Source organism: Podarcis melisellensis, assembly GCF_964234715.1.
Source record: "Podarcis melisellensis genome assembly, chromosome: 2".
NCBI lineage: Eukaryota > Metazoa > Chordata > Lepidosauria > Squamata > Lacertidae > Podarcis > Podarcis melisellensis.
In genome coordinates, this window is record NC_138529.1 from 99,767,773 (window position 1) to 99,790,577 (window position 22,805).

Here is a 22,805-nt window from a genome sequence, read left to right on the forward strand (position 1 = left end):
GAGCAGAAGAAAGGACCTCTTAACTGGCACTAGGCTACAAAAAAGCAGAAACAGATAAAAGACATCTGCAGGGCTAAAGGAACACGTGAGTGCACAACTTTGGCAAAGGTGTAACCCTTGCCCAGAGTATTTTTCTGTAGGCAGTAGGATCACAATTGCCCAATCAGAGGAGCTGCGATTGAAAGCATTCAAACATGGGCACACACATGGTAAAAATCACGAAATGTGTGTTTGATTTCCTTCTCTCTCTTTTTACCCATATGATTGAATGCAAATATATACCCTTGTTTATGTAGACGTGTAACAGACAGGGAGCTGTTGCCAGTCAGCTGTTACTGCGGCACTGCAAAAGCTAAATGGAATATTAAAGCAATTTAATTTCCTCCTAGGAATTGACTTCTGCTCTCAGCAGTCATGGTTGCTGTTGAAACAGGGGGTGGGGGAGATCAATAAGCACCTGCTGTTCTGCAATCTATAAAATAATCACATTAAGGTTTACTAGAGACACATACAGGATGCAAGGGTGCATTGCTGACTTACTCCAGTACAGCTAAAATTGTATATTCGTTCAGTAAACAAACAATGCTACAGATTGTAAAATTCCAACCTTTGTTTCTCATAGTGAAGTACTTAATGCATGAGCAAAAAGTCTCCAGAAATGTCAGCCAATATCATTCATTTTCAAAACAATTTAACCAAACTCCTATTAAAATGGAGCCACAAAGAAAAAAATTCTTTGTTGTCATTGGGAAATGTTGGGTCCCCCCCCCCAAAAAAATATGGTTGTTCTGGAACATAAAACTGCACAGGGATGTTTTAAATAAAATGATACAAATTAAAATGTTGTTTGCATGCCAATTTATAACAAAGCACAGAGCATTTCCAGGCATAACAGCATATACATATTGCATTGTGTTTTGTAGTTTTAAATTTTTAAGCTCCGCCGTGGTTCCTGTACATTTCCTCACTCTCTGTCTCCCCACACAACACCTCCCTGTCATCTTGCCATCACCTTAAGACAAACATAAGGGCATAAATAGAGTCCTGTGGGATCAAGATAAGTGTGGATCAGGTGGCTTTGACTCAATCAACTTTCTTCCCCGTCCATATCCCTCTCTCATGATATTAGAATCCATTGCCATCCAATGAAGGGGAAGATGGAAAGATTCATATAAGAGAAAGTTCTTTTTCACACAGCTCATAGTTCAGCTGTATAATTCTTTCCCACAATATGTAGCGATGGCCACCAACTTGGGTGGATTTAAAAGAAGGTTGGTCAACTTCATCAGATGATAAGACTATAAATGACTAGTCATCACAATGGCTATGTTATTCCTCCATTGTTGGAGAAGGCTGAATTTCCCGTGTTCAGTGGGGTAGGACTTCACAGCCATTCATAGTCTCTTCATACTTTCCTAATGGTTAGGGGAAGCAGTACAAATTACACAGTACAATAGACACAAATGTGGTTTATTTGCATACTTTTCCATATAACAGAATTCAATTTGTCTCCTTTTAATAATAATAATAATAATAATAATAATAATAATAATAATAATAATAATAATAATAACTGATGATGTGTTTAAGCTCCTCTACCTCTTTGCTGATCTTAATGACATTTCTATATAAATAACATTTTGCATTTTAATTGGTTTTTCAGATAAGTAAACAGCAGCTCCAAACCGTCAAGGATCGCTTCCAAGCCTTCCTCAATGGAGAAACTCAGATTGTAGCAGATGAAGCTTTCATGAATGCCGTCCAGAGCTATTATGAGGTAAGAACACTAGAGTGGCAATTCCAGTTCTCAGGTTCTAAAGGGGCAGAAGCTGTCCCCATGTGCACAGAATGGACCAATCCAAGGCTGGGATGGTAGAATCTGTCCATTTCCATTTCATTCAGGTTTTTTCCATTTTTTCCAGTCCTAAATTTAGGTTGCCATGCTTTCACATTGGTTTGCGTGTGGGTAGCCGCCTCCCCACTACGTCACCCTCCAACTCACAGAGTGCACTATTTCCACAATGCGATTAACATTGTGAGAAGGGACAAACAACTCAATAGGGCTTCTCGCCATGTGACCTGCTCTCTCAGGAACTACAAGTCCCAGAGTTCTTTCTTAAAGCTTGTATTTCTTTTGCACATGTGGGAAGAGCAGTTAGGGTGTGGCAGCAGGTGAGCAGCAGGACGAAGGAACAGGCACCATCATAATTGGTACACATACAGTATGTCCCAGAGACAGAAGGAGCCTGTGCTGCTGCCATGATATAGGCCCGGGGACACAGATGTGAAGATAGGTCTCTGGCCTCCAGAGTGCATAGAACAACTTAATCTCCAGCAACAGGAATTATTCATAGTTGCACACAAGTAAAGAGACAGAATTTGTTGAAACGTTTTCCAATAAATGTTAATCCAATATTAAAACTAAAACAACTTTGTGTTTTTAATCCCACTTTGAAGCAGACAGTTGATTCGTCCAACATTCCCAACCTGGTACCTACCAGATGTTTTGGAGTGGAGCCCCCATCACTCATTCTGGATGGGGCTGATGCAAGAAGTAGTCCAAAACCTCTTGTGGGCACTGGGTTGGAGACGGCAAGCTGTGGGTCCAAACATGTCCCTAAACTATATATTTCCACGAATTGTTTTCTGCAAGTACTAGGCAACTTTGTCCGGCTCTGTAAATGCCATCACCTTTCACCATGCTCAAAGCAGATTCCAGGCTTTATGCCTCGGTTTGTTAGTAAACTGTACCCTGTTCTTTTGTCATGTCACCCTGAGATCCCAAACCAAATCAGGGTTCGTTGTGACAGTGGGCCACCAGGAACCAAAGTGAGTCTCAACTAACAAGTACCATTACTTTCAATGGGAGTTTGTAGCAACTAATAGAAGGCGGATTGGGCCTCTTGTCTTCCATGAAACTATTGCAGTTTGTGTAAAAAGCACGATTACAATTTCTGCAGCTCAGGTAGCATAGATCATTACAGCATGGATGTGTTGTTGTTTAGTCGTTTAGTCATGTCCGACTCTTCGTGACCCCATGGACGAGAGCACGCCAGGCACTCCTGTCTTCCACTGCCTCCCACAGTTTGGTCAAACTCATGTTGGTAGCTTCGAGAACACTGTCCAACCATCTCGTCCTCTGTCGTCCCCTTCTCCTTGTGCCCTCAATCTTTCCCAACATCAGGGTCTTTTCCAGGGAGTCTTCTCTTTTCATGAGGTAGCCAAAGTATTGGAGCCTCAGCTTCAGGATCTGTCCTTCCAGTGAGCACTCAGATTTCCTTAAGGATGGATAGGTTTGATCTTATTGCAGTCCATGGGACTCTCAAGAGTCTCTTCCAGCACCATAATTCAAAAGCATAAATTCTTCGGCGATCAGCCTTCTTTATGGTCCAGCTCTCACTTCCATACATCACTACTGGGAAAACCATGGACAGCATGGATGTAGGGAGCAGGTAACCAGGGATATGAGGCCTCTGCCTGAGATGCGGCTGCCAGTCAGATGGAGCAGGAGTCGAACCGGGTACAACCTGTTCCTAACAACTGCAGCTGTTCAGAGGTAGCCAAACTGCTGTCCATGAGTTCTATTGAGGTCAAATCCAGAAAAGGTCATGGAACCCATACTTGGCCCAGCACTGGGTTTATTTTTGTCTAACAGTGGAGACTCAAGCTGTTTTGGCCAGGGCTTTCAGTGGGCTGACCCAGAGAATGAATTTGGAGGATTGTGGCATATTATAGCGCACAGAAATATTAAGACCTGGCCTAGGGCCTGCGCTTTTCACAACATGGTGCTGAAGCGGTCTATTGATTTTTTCTATTATTAAAAAGGAGAAGCGCCAGTTAATTGGGTCCTTCTAAGAGGCCTAGCCTAAGGACACTGGTTTTGACAATTCTGGCATGGCAGGAAAGAGGTTTATTAAGTGGTCTGCTTCAAAACCAAGCAATTTTCAGATGGTCCATGAAAGAAAGAAAAACGTTTGAGAACCTCTGCAGTAGCATGTTTCTTTTTTCCTAACTTTGAGAAAGAAGAGTTTAGATGGCTTTAAAATGGGATTTGACAAACTCACATAGGATATGTTTTTAACAACTATTGTTGTTGTTGATGATGATGATGACGATAATTTATTACTTATACCCCACCCATCTGACTGGGTTGCCTCAGCCACTCTGGACGGCTTCCAACAGAATATAAAAAAATAACAAAACATCGAAAACTTCCCAATACAACAATGCCTATATGGAATCTTTTTGGTCAGAAGCAGTGTGTCTCTGTGTTCTGTTTCTACATTCCAAGGCAGTGTAGATCTATGTACTGTTTCTATGTTCAGAGGTAACGTAGCTCTGAAAATCAATTGCTGAGGGGCAACAGTTGGGAAGGGTTATTGCCTTTAGGCCATTCTTTTAAGCTTCCAAGAGGCATCTGATTAGCTCCTGTGGGAAACGAGATGTGGGACAAGGTGGGCCTTTGGTCTGATTCAGCAGAACACTTCTTACTCACCTAACTCTTTATGACAATTTTTGTGTGTGTGTGTGTGTGTGTGTGTGTGTGTGCGCGCGCGCACGCCTAAAGGCTCAAGTCATCACACCACTTATTTTGGAATAGCTTTCAGTGGGCTGACCCAGAGAATTAATTTGGAGGATTGTGGCATATTATAGTGCACAGAAATATTAACTAACAATTCATCTGAGTAAGTTTACATTGCCTCAGGGGCTTGGTTTTTTTTTGGGGGGGGGGGTGTTTTCTAAGCAACAAACAAGTGGGAAGGTTATAAAAAGACTAATGCAGAACTGAGGGAGTACTTATCCTACAGTATTCAGTCATTAGATTATTTTGTGTCATTTTTCTCATTCCAGAGGTCATAAATTTCAATTAGGGAGTGCTATTTTCCAATTATATAATATCTTTGTTAAAAGAATCAATATTTTGGCAGTTAATTAGGTTTTTTAGAAATAAGTCTTCTGCGTACTAATTAATCTCTGCGACCGATCATCACGGCATCTATAACTGTTTACAAGTTGTCAGATAGCTCACTTGACATCTCTATATACTTGTTGAGTTCAGTTCGCATGAATGAATAATAATCAGGGAAGGAAAACACCATATTTTGGGTATACAACATCCATATGCATTAACATTTGCTTTCATATTTTACATGCAAGCTTCCTTTACGTGTCAGGGGGCCAACTTTGCAGATTCATGTTTTCCTAACTAGAATTTCTACATACACAGCAAACCAAATGCTAGAATTAGTGAGTATCTGCTGCTGTAAAACCACTTAGGAACATAGGAAGTTGGACCATTCTGGAATTGGACCATTGAACCATCTGGACCAGTATTTGTTTATTTAGAAAAGATATAGACTGCTAGCAATAAAAGGAAGGTGCATTAAATGGAGTCATATCGCTGGTCCATCTAACTCTGTCTTATCTGCACTGACTGGCAGTAGCTCTCCAGGACATCACCTCCATTGCATACTAAAGGCATCTGGTCCTTCCTGCATGTGGTGATGGTTGTTTTCTTCAAGCAGTAACCAACCAACTGGTACCCTTAACATGATTTGATTCTTGCACATTCCTGCTGCTGGTGGTGATGGGTTTGGTTTTTTTGCACGTGTGCCTCCTTGCTCATGAAGAGCAGGCTGTATCAAGATGCTCCTTCAAATCAGAAGTGCCTGATAGCAAAGTCACTCCCAACCCACTTCCATCTCCTTCTCCAGGAAATATGAAGGATGCCATCTTGCTCAGAGTGTCAGGAGGGGACTTGAAACATTCTTCTGCTTCAAGTTTGCAAGGCTAGAGTGAGAATCCTCACGCTTCCTTTCTTCCTTTAGTACTCATGCAGTCTGTTATCCTTTTTTATGGAAGTGTCTCTTCCTCCAAGGCATGTGGAGAGCATTATAAGCTTTTAGTGCTTTTCCAAGCTCGAGATACTCAATGCAGAAAACTGCTGTGTCCTCGGGTCATCCTTCAGTCCCTTAATTGTTGAACATTTGCAGATACACCCCTCTGCCGGCCTAGCTTCTTCACAGTGTACTGCATTCATTCCATCCTTGGCGCCATTAAGAAAGCAATGCTTTACGCCTTCCAGGCAGCCGGCAGCCCTCCCTGTTCTGTCAAATTGAGAGAAATGCCTTCTTGTTTCTGATGGGGCGCCATTACCTCCTTGACCCATTTTCCCTTTTCTTTCTTTTAGTCGAAATAAGATCATCTCACAGGCACCCTGCTTTGCCTCTCTTCTTCTCCTATGCATCTGCTTTGTTTTAGATTCGCTGATCTAAATGGAAGGGCATCTCAGTTGCAAAAAGCTCTGAAAACTGAGTAAACTGTGAGGCAGAGCAGAATTGGGCCATTATGGCTGTGTCCTGCCTCTCCTATGCTTTTGAATGCTGAGAATCACAAGTGGGGAGAACACTGTTGCCCATAGGTCCTACTTGTGGGTTTTCCATGGACATCTGGTTTGCCATTGTGAGAACAGGATGTTCTTATGTTTTTGTCCATGCTTGTCCTGGAAGCACAAGTTATCTTCAATACTTTTTGAGAGTCCCCCCACTGCTGCAAGTGGCTAGAAGCTCCAGAATTAGCTCTGGCTCCCTTTGCAGGAGAGAGCACTGGAGACGTTTGCTTTCGTTTCAAGAGTCTCAGCAGAGCAAGCAGGGAATGCTTCAGGCTTGTGAGGGACACCAGGCAGAGCCAGGAACAAAATGGTAGCTTTGGGGGAGAGCCCAATGCAAAATGGTGACTCAAAGGGGTGGATGCAAGCATACTGAAATGAGCTGCATATCCAATTACAAGCGCATCTGAGTTACTACGGATCCTGGATTCTTTCACCAAATTCTAAAACTGGCCCTTGGAGCTGCTGAAGTGGGCCACTGGAGCTGTGCAATAATAATATATAATAATAATTTATTATTTATACCCTGCCCATCTGGCTGGGTTTCCCCAGCCACTCTGGGCGGCTTCCAACAGAATATTAAAATACAATAGTCTATCAAACAATAAAAGCTTCCCTAAACAGGGCTGCCTTCAGATGTCTTCTAAAAGTCTGGTAGTTGTTCTTCTCTTTGACATCTGGTGGGAGGGCGTTCCACAGGGCAGGGGCCACTACCAAGAAGGCCCTCTGCCTGGTTCCCTGCAAGGCAGCCAAATGATGCTCATGTTTCACAAGTGAACACATATGCTAATAGAAAAACCAACAGTCTAACCTTGCATTTAACAAGTCATCTGCTGGTAACCATAGGATTCCAGGCCGGTGAATGAGGAGGCTGGCTGAGGAGGGACGGATCTCTCCATTCCTCCTTTGCCCATTGGCTTGGTTCCCGTTCCTCATCATTCTGTTTGATAAGAGGGTTTTTATTCCTATATTGTAACTAGCCTGCTAAGAGGCTAGTATCCTGAATAACAGAGGGATTCCTCTCTATTAGCCTCTTAGCGGGCTAGTAAAACAAAAACAACGCCCTTCAGACTACTAATCCTTTTGGACTTTTTTGAAGACTGGCTGGTGGTCCATGGTGAGCTTTCAGGAGTTCCAGCCCTTCCACTTCATCTCCACCCCCCTGGGGTGTCCTGCCTTCAGAGAAAGGATATGTGTCATGTTTTATTCCCTGTGTGGACGATTCTATCTTCGAGGTGGACATTTCTCTTTCATCTTTTCATCTTTTTTTTCTACCTTTGCCAGAAAGAGGTCACTGTTGACAGGTGGCTCCTAGGGAAAGAAAAAATGTCATCTTTCCCTGTTCTTCCCCAGAGCGGCTGTCACAGTGTCAAATGGCTTTCATCCCCTGCGTCTGACCTCTGCTTTGTACTCCATCTGTCTGCATAGAGTGATGAAAAGAGACCCTCAGAATAGCGTGAGGCACAGATTGCTTTTCTTACACTCGACTCTACATAGCAACAAGGTTTGATCTGCGGCCGGTTCTCAAATAGCATCCTGTCACTCACTGGCATCTCCTTCTCCTTTAATTAAAGTGTGGCCACAATGCTCCTAGCAGGCCACAATGTATTGGAAAGTTGTTATGTGAGAAGGTGAGAGGTGGATTTTCTCATCCCGGTTTGTCTGATAATGGCGTTAGGTCAATTGCTTAGGTAATATGTTCTCCTTACAAGACATTCTGTTGTTTCTGTCAAGCTACAAGGCATGAGGACACAGAATAATTTCGTTTATTGAAATGGCCTAGTTCTTGAAACTGTTTGGGTAAACAGAAGTTCAGAAAAACAGGACCCCAGAAAGGAAAAAAATAGATATTAAGGAGTGGGGGTCATGTTCTAGAATGATAGAATTGTATAGTGGGAAGGGATCCCAAGAACTATCTAGTCCAACCTCCTACAATACAGGAATCACAACTAATAAAGGAATCCCAGCCTCTGGCCACCTGTCAGGGATTCTTTAGTTGTGATTCCTTCATTGCAGGAACTAAGCAGGTGGCATATTATTAAACCACTGTGGTATGATAGCCAATTCACTTTCATGCCTTGCAGACTATTGGCAAGGGAGGCAAAAAAGGCAAACTGAAAAAGTCCCATAAAAATGAACAGAAATGTAGCATTAATGTTGGTGGGTTGCATCATAATGCTTTCTAAAAGGTGAAAGAAAATTGCAGTAGAAGAATAAAGAATTGATCCCAAGCACCTAACCAGAGCAGTCAAACCTGGAGATGATAATGACGATGAAGAAGATAATAGTAATAATAATAATAATATTTATACCCCAGCCACTCTGTGTGGCTCCCAACAGAGTACATATTTGGTACCTAATCACAGAACCCAAGAGCTATGACATTCTGAATATTATGCAGTAGTTTAAGACCCGAAATAAGAAAGAACGTGTTTACTTTGAGCTGAAACATGAATTCCAAAAGAAACTACATTGATATAAAACCAGAAGTGGTTTTCTGGGTGGGCAGAACCACTACCCTAGCATGTGAGTTGCCATGGTTTCCTGGGAGGGGAAGGGACATGGCAGCAGGGAGTCTGGTGTGGTGGAAACACATCATCGGAGCCAAACTGTCACTTCTGCCAGAGCATTTGCACCATGATTTCCTCCCAAGCACCTTGCCCCTGCCCCACTCCCTCCTGGTAAGGGAAATCAACCCACCTGCCAGGAAGCAGCATAGTGACTCGGGAGCCATTTCCATATAAAACTAGTTTATGTTTTGAGCAGAAACGACTTGTTGGCATGTTTGTTGTCCGGTGTAAGACCTTTCGATTCCCTGTATAAGAAATGTGAAGTAAAAATAATCTGAAATTAAATGAATAAAGAAGAGGAGTTTGGATTTGATATCCCACTTTATCACTACCCTAGGGAGTCTCAAAGCGGCCAACAATCTCCTGTCCTTTCCTCCCCCACAACACACTCTGTGAGGTGAGTGCGGCTGAGAGACTTCAGAGAAGGGTGACTAGCCCAAGGTCACCCAGCAGCTGCATGTGGAAGAGCGGGGAAGCGAACCCGGTTCACCAGATTACGAGTCCACTGCTCTTAACCACTACACCACACTGCCTCTCTGAAAAAGCTCCTGAAGGTTCAGGTTTTCCATAATGTATCCACATTCTAGTGCCCTGTCCTTCCTGTCCAATTTTGGTGGCAGATGTCAACACAGGATAAATTAAGTCAAAGGCACACAAAGCATGCACTTTTCCAGTGAGGACACTGAGGGAGGGACAAAGGCTCAATATGATGGTCAGCATCACCTGCTTTGCAGGTTTAAGGTCCCAGGTTCAATCCCTGGCATCTCCAGTTAAAAGAGTTCAGGTAGCAGGTGATGATAAGATTCCTTCCCGAGACCCAGAAGAGTTGCTTCACAGTCCTAAAAATGTCTACTCAGAAGAAAGTCCTACTGCACTTTACTTCCAGATAAGTGTGGTTTAGATTGCTGCCTGACAATATTGGGTCATTCAATGGTCTGACTTCTTTGCTGAATGAACATGGGTACATGGGCCAGTCTCCCAGTACAGGCACATACAGCAAAATGAATGGATGGATGGATGTGCTGTTTATAAGTGACAAGATATGTGATTTACACACTTTCCCCTACACTGAAAGACTTTCGTTGTCAGGCATTTGTCATGTTTGAATTGCCCCTGAGAGAGAAAGAGAATAGCAGAGCCTGAATCTGATTATGTAGTGACTTTTATCAAAATCTGTGTTCAGCTTAAAATGTCATTCCATTTCCTGATGGTTGCTTACATGGCTGCCAAAGTTCTCGTTGGGAAGAAAAATATGTCCTTTTTTCTTGTTTTGTTTTTTTAAAAAAAGAAAAGGTTTGCAAAGTATAGATGCTGTGTACTCAAGTGCTATTTTTCTAGGGAAAAGAGGTGCCGGAACTCACAGTGAACACCTCCCTTGTTCTCCCTTGTTCTTTCATAATGGCAATGGTGCCCACCTGAAAAAAAGTCATGGCTTACTATTCCAGTTCATTGGGTCTAGCTTTAAACACAGGGTGGAATGCTATATTCCTTGACTACTGTCTAGTGTGTACTGTCCAGTGCATAAGCCACTAGACAGTATTTCCTAATGTGATTTGCTTCCAGTCATTTCACAGCCAGCATGCTCTGAAACAGCCAGGAGGGGAATCGAGATTTCATTTTATTCTATTGTTTTACTTGCAGGTGTTTCTGAAAAGTGACCGTGTTGCCAGAATGGTTCAGAGTGGTGGTTTCTCGGCCAACGACTCTCGGGAAGTCTTCAAGAAACATATTGAAAAGAGGGTCCGAAGTCTCCCCGAGATCGATGGCCTTAGCAAGGAGACTGTTCTGAGTTCCTGGATGGCAAAATTTGATGCGATCTATCGCGGTGAAGAGGATCCTCGCAAAGCACAAGCCAGGATGACTGCGAGTGCTGCTTCGGAGCTGATTCTCAGCAAGGAACAACTGTATGAGATGTTCCAGAACATCTTGGGTATCAAGAAATTTGAACACCAGCTTCTGTACAATGCGTGCCAGGTAAGACGCCCTGTTTTCCAGGAGAATACCAGCTGTTTGTATATGAGTGTACCCATGTGGATTTCTACTCTTACTATGGCATTGGCCTGTACATTGGTTTAATTTTCAGGAGAATAACAAGGAAGCCTTTCAACGGTGATGATTCATGGGTGCTTCCCACAGGCTTTATTTTGCATGTACTCTTGTGGGAGGATATTGAGTGTGACAACTTACATGCCGTCTCATCAGCATTGCTACTAAACTCTGACTCCGCAACTGGCTTGTACGCTATCTGTTCACTCTTGTCTAGCTGCCTAAGAGATGGGATGTGCTCCGCCGTGCTGTACATCAAGAGGATGGTGCTGTTAGAGGAAGGGCTTTCAGGAATAGCTGTTTGCAGAACTAATTTTGTATAACATCAGCAGTGCGTACAGAGGTGACAGCCTCTGGCCAGAGGGCTTTGACAGCCTCTGTTGCGCAGCAAGCCAGGCACAGGGCCAGGCACCAGGGTCTGACAATGAGTAGTGGTGATCAGGCAGAGGACAGTCAGATGGGAAAGGAGGAGCCGGGGAGGTGAAGCTGGGGTGGAATTTGATCATCAGTCACCCAGCATGCAGCTCTTCATGGCGGACTTAGAAAAGGAGAGTGAAGCAGCTTTGTGATGAACCAAGAGGAGCTTGCCATGGGGAGCCTACGTTGCAAAGAACACAGAAATGTCAATATAAGAAGGAAGCAAAAGGACGACTGATCTTCCTCCTACCTCCCTGCATGTTGACAGTTTTGTTGAAAATGAATTGTGGCATTGAGAGTCTCTTCCTGTGCCCCTGCCCCTATTTCAGTGAAATTTGCATTAAGCCTTTTTATTAGTATCCCTTCTTGTTGGAATCTCTTGTTCTGCAAATCCCCACTTTCCGGCTGATCTCTACGGGTGTGTTTTTGTGGTAGCATTTTTCCAGTGGGCTGTTGATGGAGCTATTGCGGTGGGTGCAGGCATCTCCCACTGGCATTTGGTGCCAAAACTCAACTGTGAATATTCCAGGACTAAATGGTGATGGAAGGGGCAGTGTGTGGGCAAATATTATCTTTTTTTAGTGATGTGCAGAACCCTTCATCCGCCCTTCTTCTCTATAGTCTCTTAATCTCTGGAAGGGAGTAGCCACAGTATTTTTCCACATGGAAAGTATTTAAATTAAAATAGAACTGAGGAGGCTTGCATAAGTGAAAGAATTAGATGAGAGCCGGCATGATGTGGGTAGTTAGAGCATTGGACCAGGACCTGGGTTCAAATCTCCCTTCAGCTATGAAGCTCACTGGGCCAGTCGCTATCTCTAAGCCCAACTTGCCTCCCAGGTTGTTGTGAAAATAAAACGGGGAGCAGCCATCTTGAGCTTGGAGAATGTAACAAAATAAATAAAGCTGAAGCGACCATGAGAGTTGAGGCAAGTGTAAAAGGTATATGTGAGCAAAATTTGTGCCACATAGACTAGGAGTCCCCAAGTTGCAGGCTGTCAGCTTGCAGTGGTCTGCAGTGTGTTTGTAGTAGTAGTAGTAGTAGTAGTAGTAGTAGTAGTAATAGGTTTAGAAATCATATAGCATCTAACACGGTGCATTAAAATTGCTGCAACAGGTGGAAAAACATTAAGTGATTTGGCAAGATCTTCAGCAGTTTTCAAGTGGACAAAATAAGTTTGGGAACCACTGACAGGCCACATTTTCAATAGCAACCTTCCCCAACCTAGTGCCTTTCAAAAATTATTGGACTGCAATTCCTACCACCCTTTGAATATTGACCATGTTGGCTAGGGATGATAGAAGTTGGTCTAAAACATATGGAGGGCACCAGATTGAGAATGGCTATTTTATGGATTTTTTCGGGGAGGAGGGCAGGAAGAGTGAAGAGAACCTGATAGGTTAGCCATTGAACCTCCTTGTTCCCTTCCATCAAGTTCATGCAATGTCATGATTTATATACTAAGGCATTTACTCTTCAGCCTCTGTCCCCAGATGTTGTTGAACTACGGCTCCATCATCCCTGACCATTGGCTAAGCTGTCTGGGGATGATGGGTTTTGTAGTCCCACAGCACCTCAGGAGACAAGGCTGAAGAACTAAAGGAGAATGATATGATTCTGATATATCACTTTTTAGCCTAATATTCACTGACTGTTCCTTTTTATATGAGCATGCTTACAGATTTCCCTTCTTCTTCTTTTTGTCCTCCAAATGCACAGCAGTGCATCTCTTTTTTTAGAGCAAATTCAGTCATTTGGTACTTTCCTTTTCAGATTTACATATTCATTCCCAGGAGACGAGGATTATATTTGTTTCATGAATAGATTAATTTCCTCGCTTTTTTTCATCCCTCTCCTCCTCAAAGTCAAAAAAGAGAGAAATATTCCACAGTTCAAAAGAACACAGTGGGCATTGCTGTTCTGATTAATAACCCTGCTGCCCAGCCAAGGAGAGAATAAAGGAGAGAATTAGGGAAATGAAGAGGCAGAAGGATAACTTCAAAGGGATTGCTAATTCTGGGTTTACTCCATCACAGCTGCAGTCTCCTGCCTGAGAGCTGGGCTTGCACACCATTCTGTCTCCTGCCCTACATCTTTTTAAAAAAAAAAAATCGCCCACACCTCAGGCTGTGCTGGCTGCTTGCATTATCATGTGACAACTGGAGACAGATCACATAGTCAGAGCAAAACTGTGAAATATTAGCGCCGGGAGCAAAAGGATCCCGAGTCTCTGTGGATAAGGATAGAGGAGCAATGTGATAACTAGGTTACAGCAGCATGGGGAGGTCTACATGTCCTTGAAGATCTCATTAATACTAGCCACCATAGTCCCTCTCCTGCTCAGTGCCAGTTTGTCACAATTACTGTATCGCTTCCAGATGGGCATACCATTTAAGAATCATGGAACTGTAGAAGGGGAGGGGGCCGAGAGTCATCTAGTCCCATCCTTCAATGTAAGAATCTCAGCTAAAGCATCCATGACAGATGGCCATCCACCCTCTATCAGGAGTTCAGCCTACACTGGAATAGGGCCCTGGCAGAGACACATGACTGACAGGCATGTTCCCTCCCTCCTGGTTGATCGTTCGGGAGCTTCATAAGCTTTCTTCAGGCCAAACATCACAGCGACCGATGCCAACCGGCACACTTAGGGATCCGCAGAGTTTGCGCACCTTGCGTGACAGACCTCAGCAACTCAGCATTTTTCTAATCTACTTTATTTACATATAAACACACAGGGAGCACTCCAACATGGCTCCCTCTCTCTATAGCATCAGACAGCAAAGAGAAAAAGAACAAAGGACAATAGTCCCACTCCAGCTCAGTGATACAGTTCAGTGGTACAGGATATGCCTACATTCATGCATGCAGAAAGCGTCAGATCCAACCCTTGGCATATCCAGTTAGTAGGTGATGTAAAAGACCTACCTGAGACTGTATGGTAAGCCACTGCTGGACGTATGAGACAATCCAGGAATAGATGCTTAATATCAGACAGCTTTTGAAGGACCACTATGTTAAGGTTGTGTGTGTGTGTGTGTGTGTGTGTGTGTGTGTGTTGTAAAAAATATATATAGTTTTTCGGGTTTTAGAAATTTACAGTCAATTATCCAACAACCAACATAAAAAGAGAATTCCAAAGAATCTCCTGGACTTCCCTCCTCCCCTTTGGGGGTCCTTATATTAAGCTTTTCCTCCTGCATCTTTTCTATTAACCCAAATCTTTTAAATCTCCATTATACCCAAAAATTCAACATTGAACTACAAGTGTTATTCCAATCCTACTAATGATTTTAATTGTTTACAATGGTTTTTAAGGTAAATTGTGTATTTTCCCCATTCCTTATAAAAATTTTGATCTTCCTGGTTCCTGATTCTTCCGGTCATTTATGCCAGTTCGGCATAGTCCATCAACTTAATCTGCCATTCTTCTCTGGTAGGGACTCTGTGTTCTTTCCATTTCTGGGCCATTAACATCCAAGCAGCAGTGGTTGCATACATAAATAGTCTTTTCTGATCCATTGGAATTTCAGCACCTAGAATCCCTAAAAGAAAAGCTGGGGGGGGGTTAAGAAAAGGTTATTCAGTTCATTTATATCATTTCCAAAAAAACTGGACCTCTGACATTTGTTGACAGAAAACAAACTATAGTGAGTCTGCTGGGCTAGGTTCACACATTCAAACAAACTATAGTTAGGCTAGGCAAACTATGATTTAGCATTATGTGTGAAACACTGAAAGCAGCCAGGTCTGCTTGGTGAACCACTGCTAGGAAGTATTCCAAGCAATCGTATTTGAAGCCAGCAACAGCCTCCAGTGGGAATGCACGCAACTTGAATTAACTATTGTGGGAAATCTTGGCTGAGCTAAAGGGGCTGGAGAGGAGCAAAACAGCTATGATCTCCTTCCCATGAGCCACATGTTTGCTCTAAGACATTGTTTGGCTTAGCATGACATGCAAACATGGACATTATCAAGTTGATATGTATGCAGAAGTACAATTCCAAAAAGATGGAGAGGAAACCCCAGATTGGGGGTAGGTGGGGGTAGAGATTACATCAAAAACTGTATGACAATTGGTCTCTAAGATGGAGTCTTATCATTATACCAGCAGAAAACACTGCTCCATTGATGCCATTCCTCTGTTCAGCTCTCTTTCAAATCTTTGCTTCCTGCCTTCTGTAAAGGCCACACTTTAAAATCCCTTTTATGAAACAACATTTGCTCCGTGGGTCTCTTATTGTCAGAAAGGACTGGGGGAAGCTCATTAGGTAACCTGCCTGGCAAGACTCTCCCTGTGGGCTGAGTTCACCCATGCGCCGAGTGTAAAATCTCCACAGCTGGTTTTAATGCTTGGGTGATGCAGTGCCTGGCTTTATTTATGTTCTTTTATTGCTCATTAAACCAGCAAACCTACAATTAATTAGGGATTTGTTAGAAGTACGTATTTCAGTGAGAACGCAAACACTTAACACAAGGATTACTTTGCTATTTTTAATATGTGTATGATAAGGATGATAATTAACAGAGATTCTCTAGGGGGGAGAGCATCTTATATAAGCCATCTCTTTGGAAGAAAATAAAACAGAGCTCCAAGCTTTAGCCTTATCGGGAAGGGTTTAGCTATTTCGTGAGGGTTTTTGTGTTTGTGAATCGGTATATGTGGAGATTAAAATGATAATACCCAAGAAAAGCTGGACACTGTGATTACAATTTGCCGTGACCAATGCTTGGCCTAGACCTTTCCCTCCCCTCACCCCCACCCCTCATTAGATCTCTCAGTAGGTTTATTTTCATCTCCTTCAGTTCATTTCCTGCACTGCTTCCTGATGAAAATATTTTTTAAAAAGGAAAAAAAAGAAAGAACCTAAGGACCCAGAGGTAGAGTTCAGAGCTGTTTTCCAGCCAGGCTCTGGGTATGATTTATATGTGATAAGTGCAGAGTCATGAAATAGCTAAGGAACTGAACAGAAATAATAATAGTAACAGTAATGCTACTATTACTACTACTACTACTCCTGCTGCTGCTACTAACAATAATAATATTAATAATATGTTGCACAGAATGATTAGATAAGAGCCTCCTAAATATCAATATAAACTGAAACTACCAGCAGATCAAAATGCAGTAATACAGCAGAGACAACCAAAAACCACCAACCAGATATGCAAGTGTGTATTTATAAATTGCAATTATTATTACTACTACTACTACTACTCCTACTACTACTCCTCTCACATCTGCTGCTATCTCCCCAAATTAAGTTCACACTGAAAGCATGGGGGTTCACACACTCCACCCCTCACCAGGGAGCAACCACAATCAGTTCTCCCCACACCTCAGCCCAAGAATACCCATAAAAGCAATGTGCACTATTTAATAAGTAAAGAAATGCATGCAGCTACCACCCTGAAATGTACAAAGATTCCTTGTGAGAACCTGGTTGGTTAAGGAAGGATCAGTAAGGTGTTGGTTAGCTAGTAGTAGCAAGTGATGTAAGGACAGCACTTTGGTCGCTCAGGAGATGATTTGCGGAAGGTGGACTTGTGGGGGGGGGGGTGAGGATGACCAAGGAACCTTGATTAGCTAGAAAAGAGAAACAGTACAATCAGAACCAAAGGTGTCAATACAGAAGTGCAATGTGGGGAGAAATGTATTCTGAGTCGCTTTGAAACCAGCCACAGGCACTTGGTAAAATTTCTATTAGGAGACCCCCAATCATCGCTGTCAACTTTCAGATTTGAAAATAACGGATCAGCAGCCTCACCTGTCCCGGGGACAATCTACGGGATATCTAACAATCTGGGATAGCAGCAGGAAGCAGCGGGAAACAGCGCTGGAATAAGGGAATTTCCTTCAAAAAAGGGGAAGGTTGAGAGCTATGCCCCCAATGCGTGCTGAGACAATGTATTGGCACTAAGAGGCTGCTGGCTTCCATACCAGGGGTTAAAATGAAAAGCAGACCAGTGGCATATGCTCTTAAATTTGCAACACCAACCAACAACAACAAAAAGCTGCTTAATATAATCAGCATAAAGATTATGTGATGAAGTTACCTTACTCTCAAAAAATAGAGGAAACAGTGAAGCCTTTTACTAGCTGGTTTGATGCAATACATAATATGCTTTCTGGAAGAACGCTCGTCTTATTTTGACTTTCACTTGCACAATTTCTCCACACTGGTGTTAGAAAGCCATATACTTTTCTTTGTTGGAATGCCATAATTTTCTACCCAACTCCTGGTATAATGCTGTGATTGCAACTAATCAGTCAATCACTCATGCTTAGATAAGCATACTTTGGGTTTTCATTTTCCTTCTTCAAAATGATTTTGCAGTTATATAAGCTTTGGAGTATGGCTGAGTGTGAGGTTTTGCACTAAGGTGATGAGCATGTCTTTCAGCATCCATATTGACAAAAAGCTAGGTGAATTACAAAGTTCAGGCTCTGGGATTAGCAAACGAGCATTCACGGTGTTGTTGTTTCGATTGCTTCCCAAAGCATTTCAGCAAAGCCCTTGTGTGCATTTAGCATTAGCACATCCAGGACTTTGGTGCCAAGTGATTAATTACAAAAGCAGATCTTTCCTCAGATATATCTACAAGAGATTCAAGGAGACAGTTCCTCCCTTCTCCCACCTCTCATATTGCTTTTCTCCTGTGCCTTGTAGTGAAATGTTGCAGCATCATTATTTACATTAGCTTCCACTTAGCAAGTGCCTTTTATCTAGGCACTGTGCATTGCATTTACGGTTGAGGCAAAGTTTTGTTATGCTCAAAGCAAGGCATATTATGCAGCAGTGAATTGAATCACCAGAGGTCACAGTTTGATGCAAGGTGAGAGCCAGAAATAGACTCTGGGCTTCTGGTCTCTTCTAATCCTATTCTCTCTTGCATTGCCACTCTCACAGTTTATTTCAGGTGAGCTTAAAAATTGTTGCAGGCTTTCCATGGCACCTGAATGATGTCAAAGCAGAAAGCATGGGCGCTCATTTATATCTGATTTTGGAGGTGCTCTGAGTCTGCCTAGGCAGGCAGCCAGAATTATGAATGGAAGCAGAGAATGTCATCTGTCAGATCGATATCCATGAGAACAGACACACGTTGCTGCATTCTTGCAATTCCAAGCTCACCTAGATGCTCATATTGACACGCATAAAATGGAAAAAGAAATTCGAATCCCAAGTATCTAATTATCTAATTCCAAGTATATAAGGTGAACCTTGCATGACTTTGTGGATGGAGGCTGTCAAAGTCTATCAAGGGGCTGTGCGTTTCCCGATGGTAGACGTGCGCATGCAAATTTGCAGTGTGACCAGAATTGAAAAGCAGTTAAAGAAGGATACTGTAGAGCTGGAAATGATCAGGTGGCTGGAGCAGCTGCCTATGAGGACAGGTTACAATGACTGAGGCTTTTTAGCTTAGAAGAAAGATGAATAATGGGGGGAAATACGATAGAGCAGAGGTGCCTAGCCTGTGACCCTCCATATATGGCTAGTCGACCATCCATGTGAACGAAGTGTATAGAATTATGCATGATGCAAAGAAAGTGGCTAGTCAGAACTAGGAAATCTTTAGCAGTTCCTGAAAATCACGTCCTGTTTACATATTTCCCAAAGGGATCTTCTTGGCCACTGTGAGAATAGAATGCTGGACTGGATGGGACTTGGGGCTGAGAGCCAGTGTGGTGTAGAGGTTAAAGAGCGGTAGTCTTGTAATCTGGTGAACAGGGTTCGCGTCCCCGCTCCTCCACATGCTACTGCTGGGTGACCTTGGGCTAGTCACACTTCTCTGAAGTCTCTCAGCCTCACTCACCACACAGAGTATTTGTTGTGGGGGAGGAAGGGAAAGGAGAATGTTAGCCGCTTTGAGACTCCTTTGTTGTTGTTTAGTTGTTTAGTCGTGTCCGACTCTTCGTGACCCCATGGACCAGAGCATGCCATGCACTCCTGTCTTCCACTGCCTCCCGCAGTTTGGTCAAACTCATGCTGGTAGCTTCAAGAACACTGTCCAACCATCTCGTCCTCTGTCGTCCCCTTCTCCTTGTGCCCTCAATCTTTCCCAACATCAGGGTCTTTTTCAGGGAGTCTTCTTTTCTCATGAGGCAGCCAAAGTATTGGAGCCTCAGCTTCAGGATCTGTCCTTCCAGTGAGCACTTAGGGCTGATGTCCTTAAGAATGAATAGGTTTGATCTTCTTGCAGTCCATGGGACTCTCAAGAGTCTCCTCCAGCACCATAATTCAAAAGCATCAATTCTTCGGCAATCTGCCTTCTTTATGGTCCAGCTCTCACTTCCATACATCACTACTGGGAGAACCATAGCTTTAACTATACAGACCTTTGTTGGGAAGGTGATGTCTCTACTTTTTAAGATGCTGTCTAGGTTTGTCATTGCTTTTCTCCCAAGATTGAGACTCCTTAGGGTAGTGATAAAGTGGGATATCAAATTTCTCTCTCATAATACTGCAACCCAGTTTCATCTGATGATGCTGAATGTTGGGAGATTCGGGCCAGAAATATCGCATAGTTCAACTAGGGAATTTGGTCCCACAAGGGTTAGTGATGGATGCTTTCCAAGATGATTAGACAAATCCATACAGGATAGTGGCTATGTCCTACCTCCAGAGTTGGAGGCAGTATGTCTCTGAGTCCAAAAGTTCATCCGTACCCAGAGTTCTTTTGTCTATCCCTGGGTGATGTTCCTTGCTACATCATCTATTTTGAATTGATCTTTATTACGGCCATTGGCCCGTCACACAACAGTTTCCCATACCACCATAATGTACTTGAACCTCCAAATTTAAAACCGCCAAAACTTACAAAAAAAAAAAAAACAGACAAGAACCAAGCAAAACAAAAACAAAAGACCAACATCATACATTACAACAAATTTGTAGCATAAACATCGCCCTCTGCTCATAAATTGATAGAAGACATCAATGGTGATATCACCTAATTACATCCTAAAGCATAGATCATGGTTTAAAGGGATTATCCGAGCCACACAGGAGTCCGTTTCTCTTCTTTAGGGATAGGACGCTGATCAAGAATCTGGCAACCATGAGTGATCTTAGGGGGTCATCATCATTTAATAGATATCTCAATTTGGCTTCAGTCGTATCATCGGCAATTCCCTTAAGATATTGAGCAAGAAACTTGCTCCTGGCCGATAAGTGAAAAGCACAATCAAGAATTATGTGATGCAACGATTCTGGTGCCCCACAATTACAATCACATAAGAGCGATATCTGTCCATTGGAGAATCTATTTCTCAGCACGTTCGATGGGAAGGTGTTGAATCTTGCCTTTACAAAGGCATATCTATGAGCTGAGGAAGTTAAAGAATTCAAATAGTTTGGGAGCCTTAAGAGGGGTAATAAACCAAGATTTAGAGGTGAGCAGGTACCATTGCCCAAGATCATTTTCTGCTGCAAGTCCATCTCCTCTAGCTTACAGGTTACTGTTCTTTTAGCTGGAACTATATCCTGCTCTAGTAATTTGGATGGGGAGATTCCCATTGCCATTATTTTCAGCTGTAATTTTTTTACCCATGGGCTCTGGAAATCATCTCTCCACATACATTGTATCAAGTACAAGTTTGGGAGATTGTGCCATAGAGATAACCAGTGACAAAGTATGTGCTTCCACAGAGCATTTTCCAGGGATACAATATTAAGTTCCATGCGTAACGCTGTATTACTTACACAGTTGGGCAGTTTCAATATCCCTCTTAAAAACTGATTTTGAATGACCTCCAGGTGAGATAGGTTGGCAAAAGTCCCCCAAATTGAGATGGCATAAGCAATCGTCGGGATCACCTTGGCCTTGAAGACTTTCAACGCCGATGGGATATGAAGGGCCCCATCGGTGAAGAAGAATCGCAAGATCGCCAAGGAGATAGATTTGGCTCTATTTGTAACATAGGCTACATGGGCCTTCCATCTGAGGTTATGTTGTAACCAGACTCCCAAATATTGGAATCTATAGACTTGTTCGATGACTCTCCCATCAATTCTCCAATTATGGAGTTTCCGGCTCTTTGAGAAAATCAGGATCTTAGATTTTCCATAATTAATTGTAAGGGAATTTGCGTGACAGTATGATCCAAAAATTTTTAGGGCCCTCCTGAGACCTACTCTAGAAAAAGAAAGAATGACTGCGTCATCCGCATATAGTAACAAGGGGCAGCGATAAAGTGCTAGGCGGGGTGCATGAATCCTTTCTTGGGCCTCTATCAGGGGAGTCCTCATGTCACTTATGAACAAATTGAACAGGAGTGGAGCCAATATACAACCCTGTCGGACACCTCTGTTAATGGGAATTGAATTCGTGAGATCACCCTCCGGGGTGAATCTCACTCTGGCCGCTGAGTTCTCATGGAGTTTGATTATTAGCCAGAGAAGCCTTCTGTCGATGCCCCAGCGGGTGAGTTTTTCCCAGAGGATGCTCCTGGGGATACTATCGAATGCTGCCTTCAGGTCAATGAATGCCACACAGAGTTGGCCACCTTTTGGGGTGGAATATTTCCAGGCAAGATGCTGTAAAATTAGAATATGATTAATTGTTGACTGTTTTGGGCGGAATCCGGCTTGTTCGGGCCCAATTAATTTTTTCTCTTCGGCCCATTGGATTAGTCTGTTCAACAGGGAGCGGGCATACAGTTTCCCCACTATTGAGAGCAGGCTGATGTTCCTGTAGTTCCCCGGGTCATCTGGTGAGCCCTTTTTGTGGATTGGAACGATAACAGCGTCCTTCCATACTTCCGGAATCATTCCAGAGTTGTTAACTGCATCGAAGATGTTCGCCAGGACCTTGGCCCACCAGTCTGCGTGGTATTTTATAGCTTCTGCTGGGATCAGGTCTGGCCCAGGCGCTTTCCCTGTTTTAAGGTTGACGATCAGGTCATGGATGTCTTCCGGATCGGTAGGGGGCCAGAGGGGAAGCTGATCTTGAAATTCGTCTCTTGTGTTGACGATACAGTCAGTTGTGGCAAAGTAATTTTTTAAATAAGATTCCCAAACTGGGGCGGGAATAATAGTTAAAGGGTATCTTTTAGTTCTTTTATTTACCAGGAGCCAAAATTGTCTGGTGTTCCGTGATGATGAGGCTTCTATAATTGCCCGCCATTGATTCGCTTGCCATTCCAGTCTGGCACCCTTTTGAATTTGCTTGTAGGCCGATTTTGCTTGGAAATATTCTTTTGGCAAGACCGTTGCCCCAGAGGCTTTATACTCTTTGTAGATGTTACCAAGAAGTTGTCTAGCCTGTTTACAAGCACTGTTGAACCACAATGCACCTGTCTTCCTTTGTGTTCGATTTATTATATGCATCGGGACAGAGAAAAAAGACGTTAGATCTTCCGACAGATTCGAGAATAGTCTTA

At 43.0% G+C, this 22,805-nt stretch overlaps 1 protein-coding gene across 12 annotated transcripts in view; it reads left to right on the forward strand.

The window, feature by feature from the left end:
* The window catches only part of CADPS (calcium dependent secretion activator), a 337,182-nt gene that overhangs the window by 67,294 nt on the left and 247,083 nt on the right, over window positions 1–22,805 (forward strand). For all 12 annotated transcript variants that reach the window (XM_081901352.1, XM_081901356.1, XM_081901361.1 and 9 more), the window contains exons 2-3: window positions 1,664–1,777; window positions 10,600–10,932. In XM_081901352.1, the coding sequence (XP_081757478.1) occupies window positions 1,664–1,777; window positions 10,600–10,932 (447 nt within the window). The remainder of the gene's footprint in view (window positions 1–1,663; window positions 1,778–10,599; window positions 10,933–22,805) is intronic.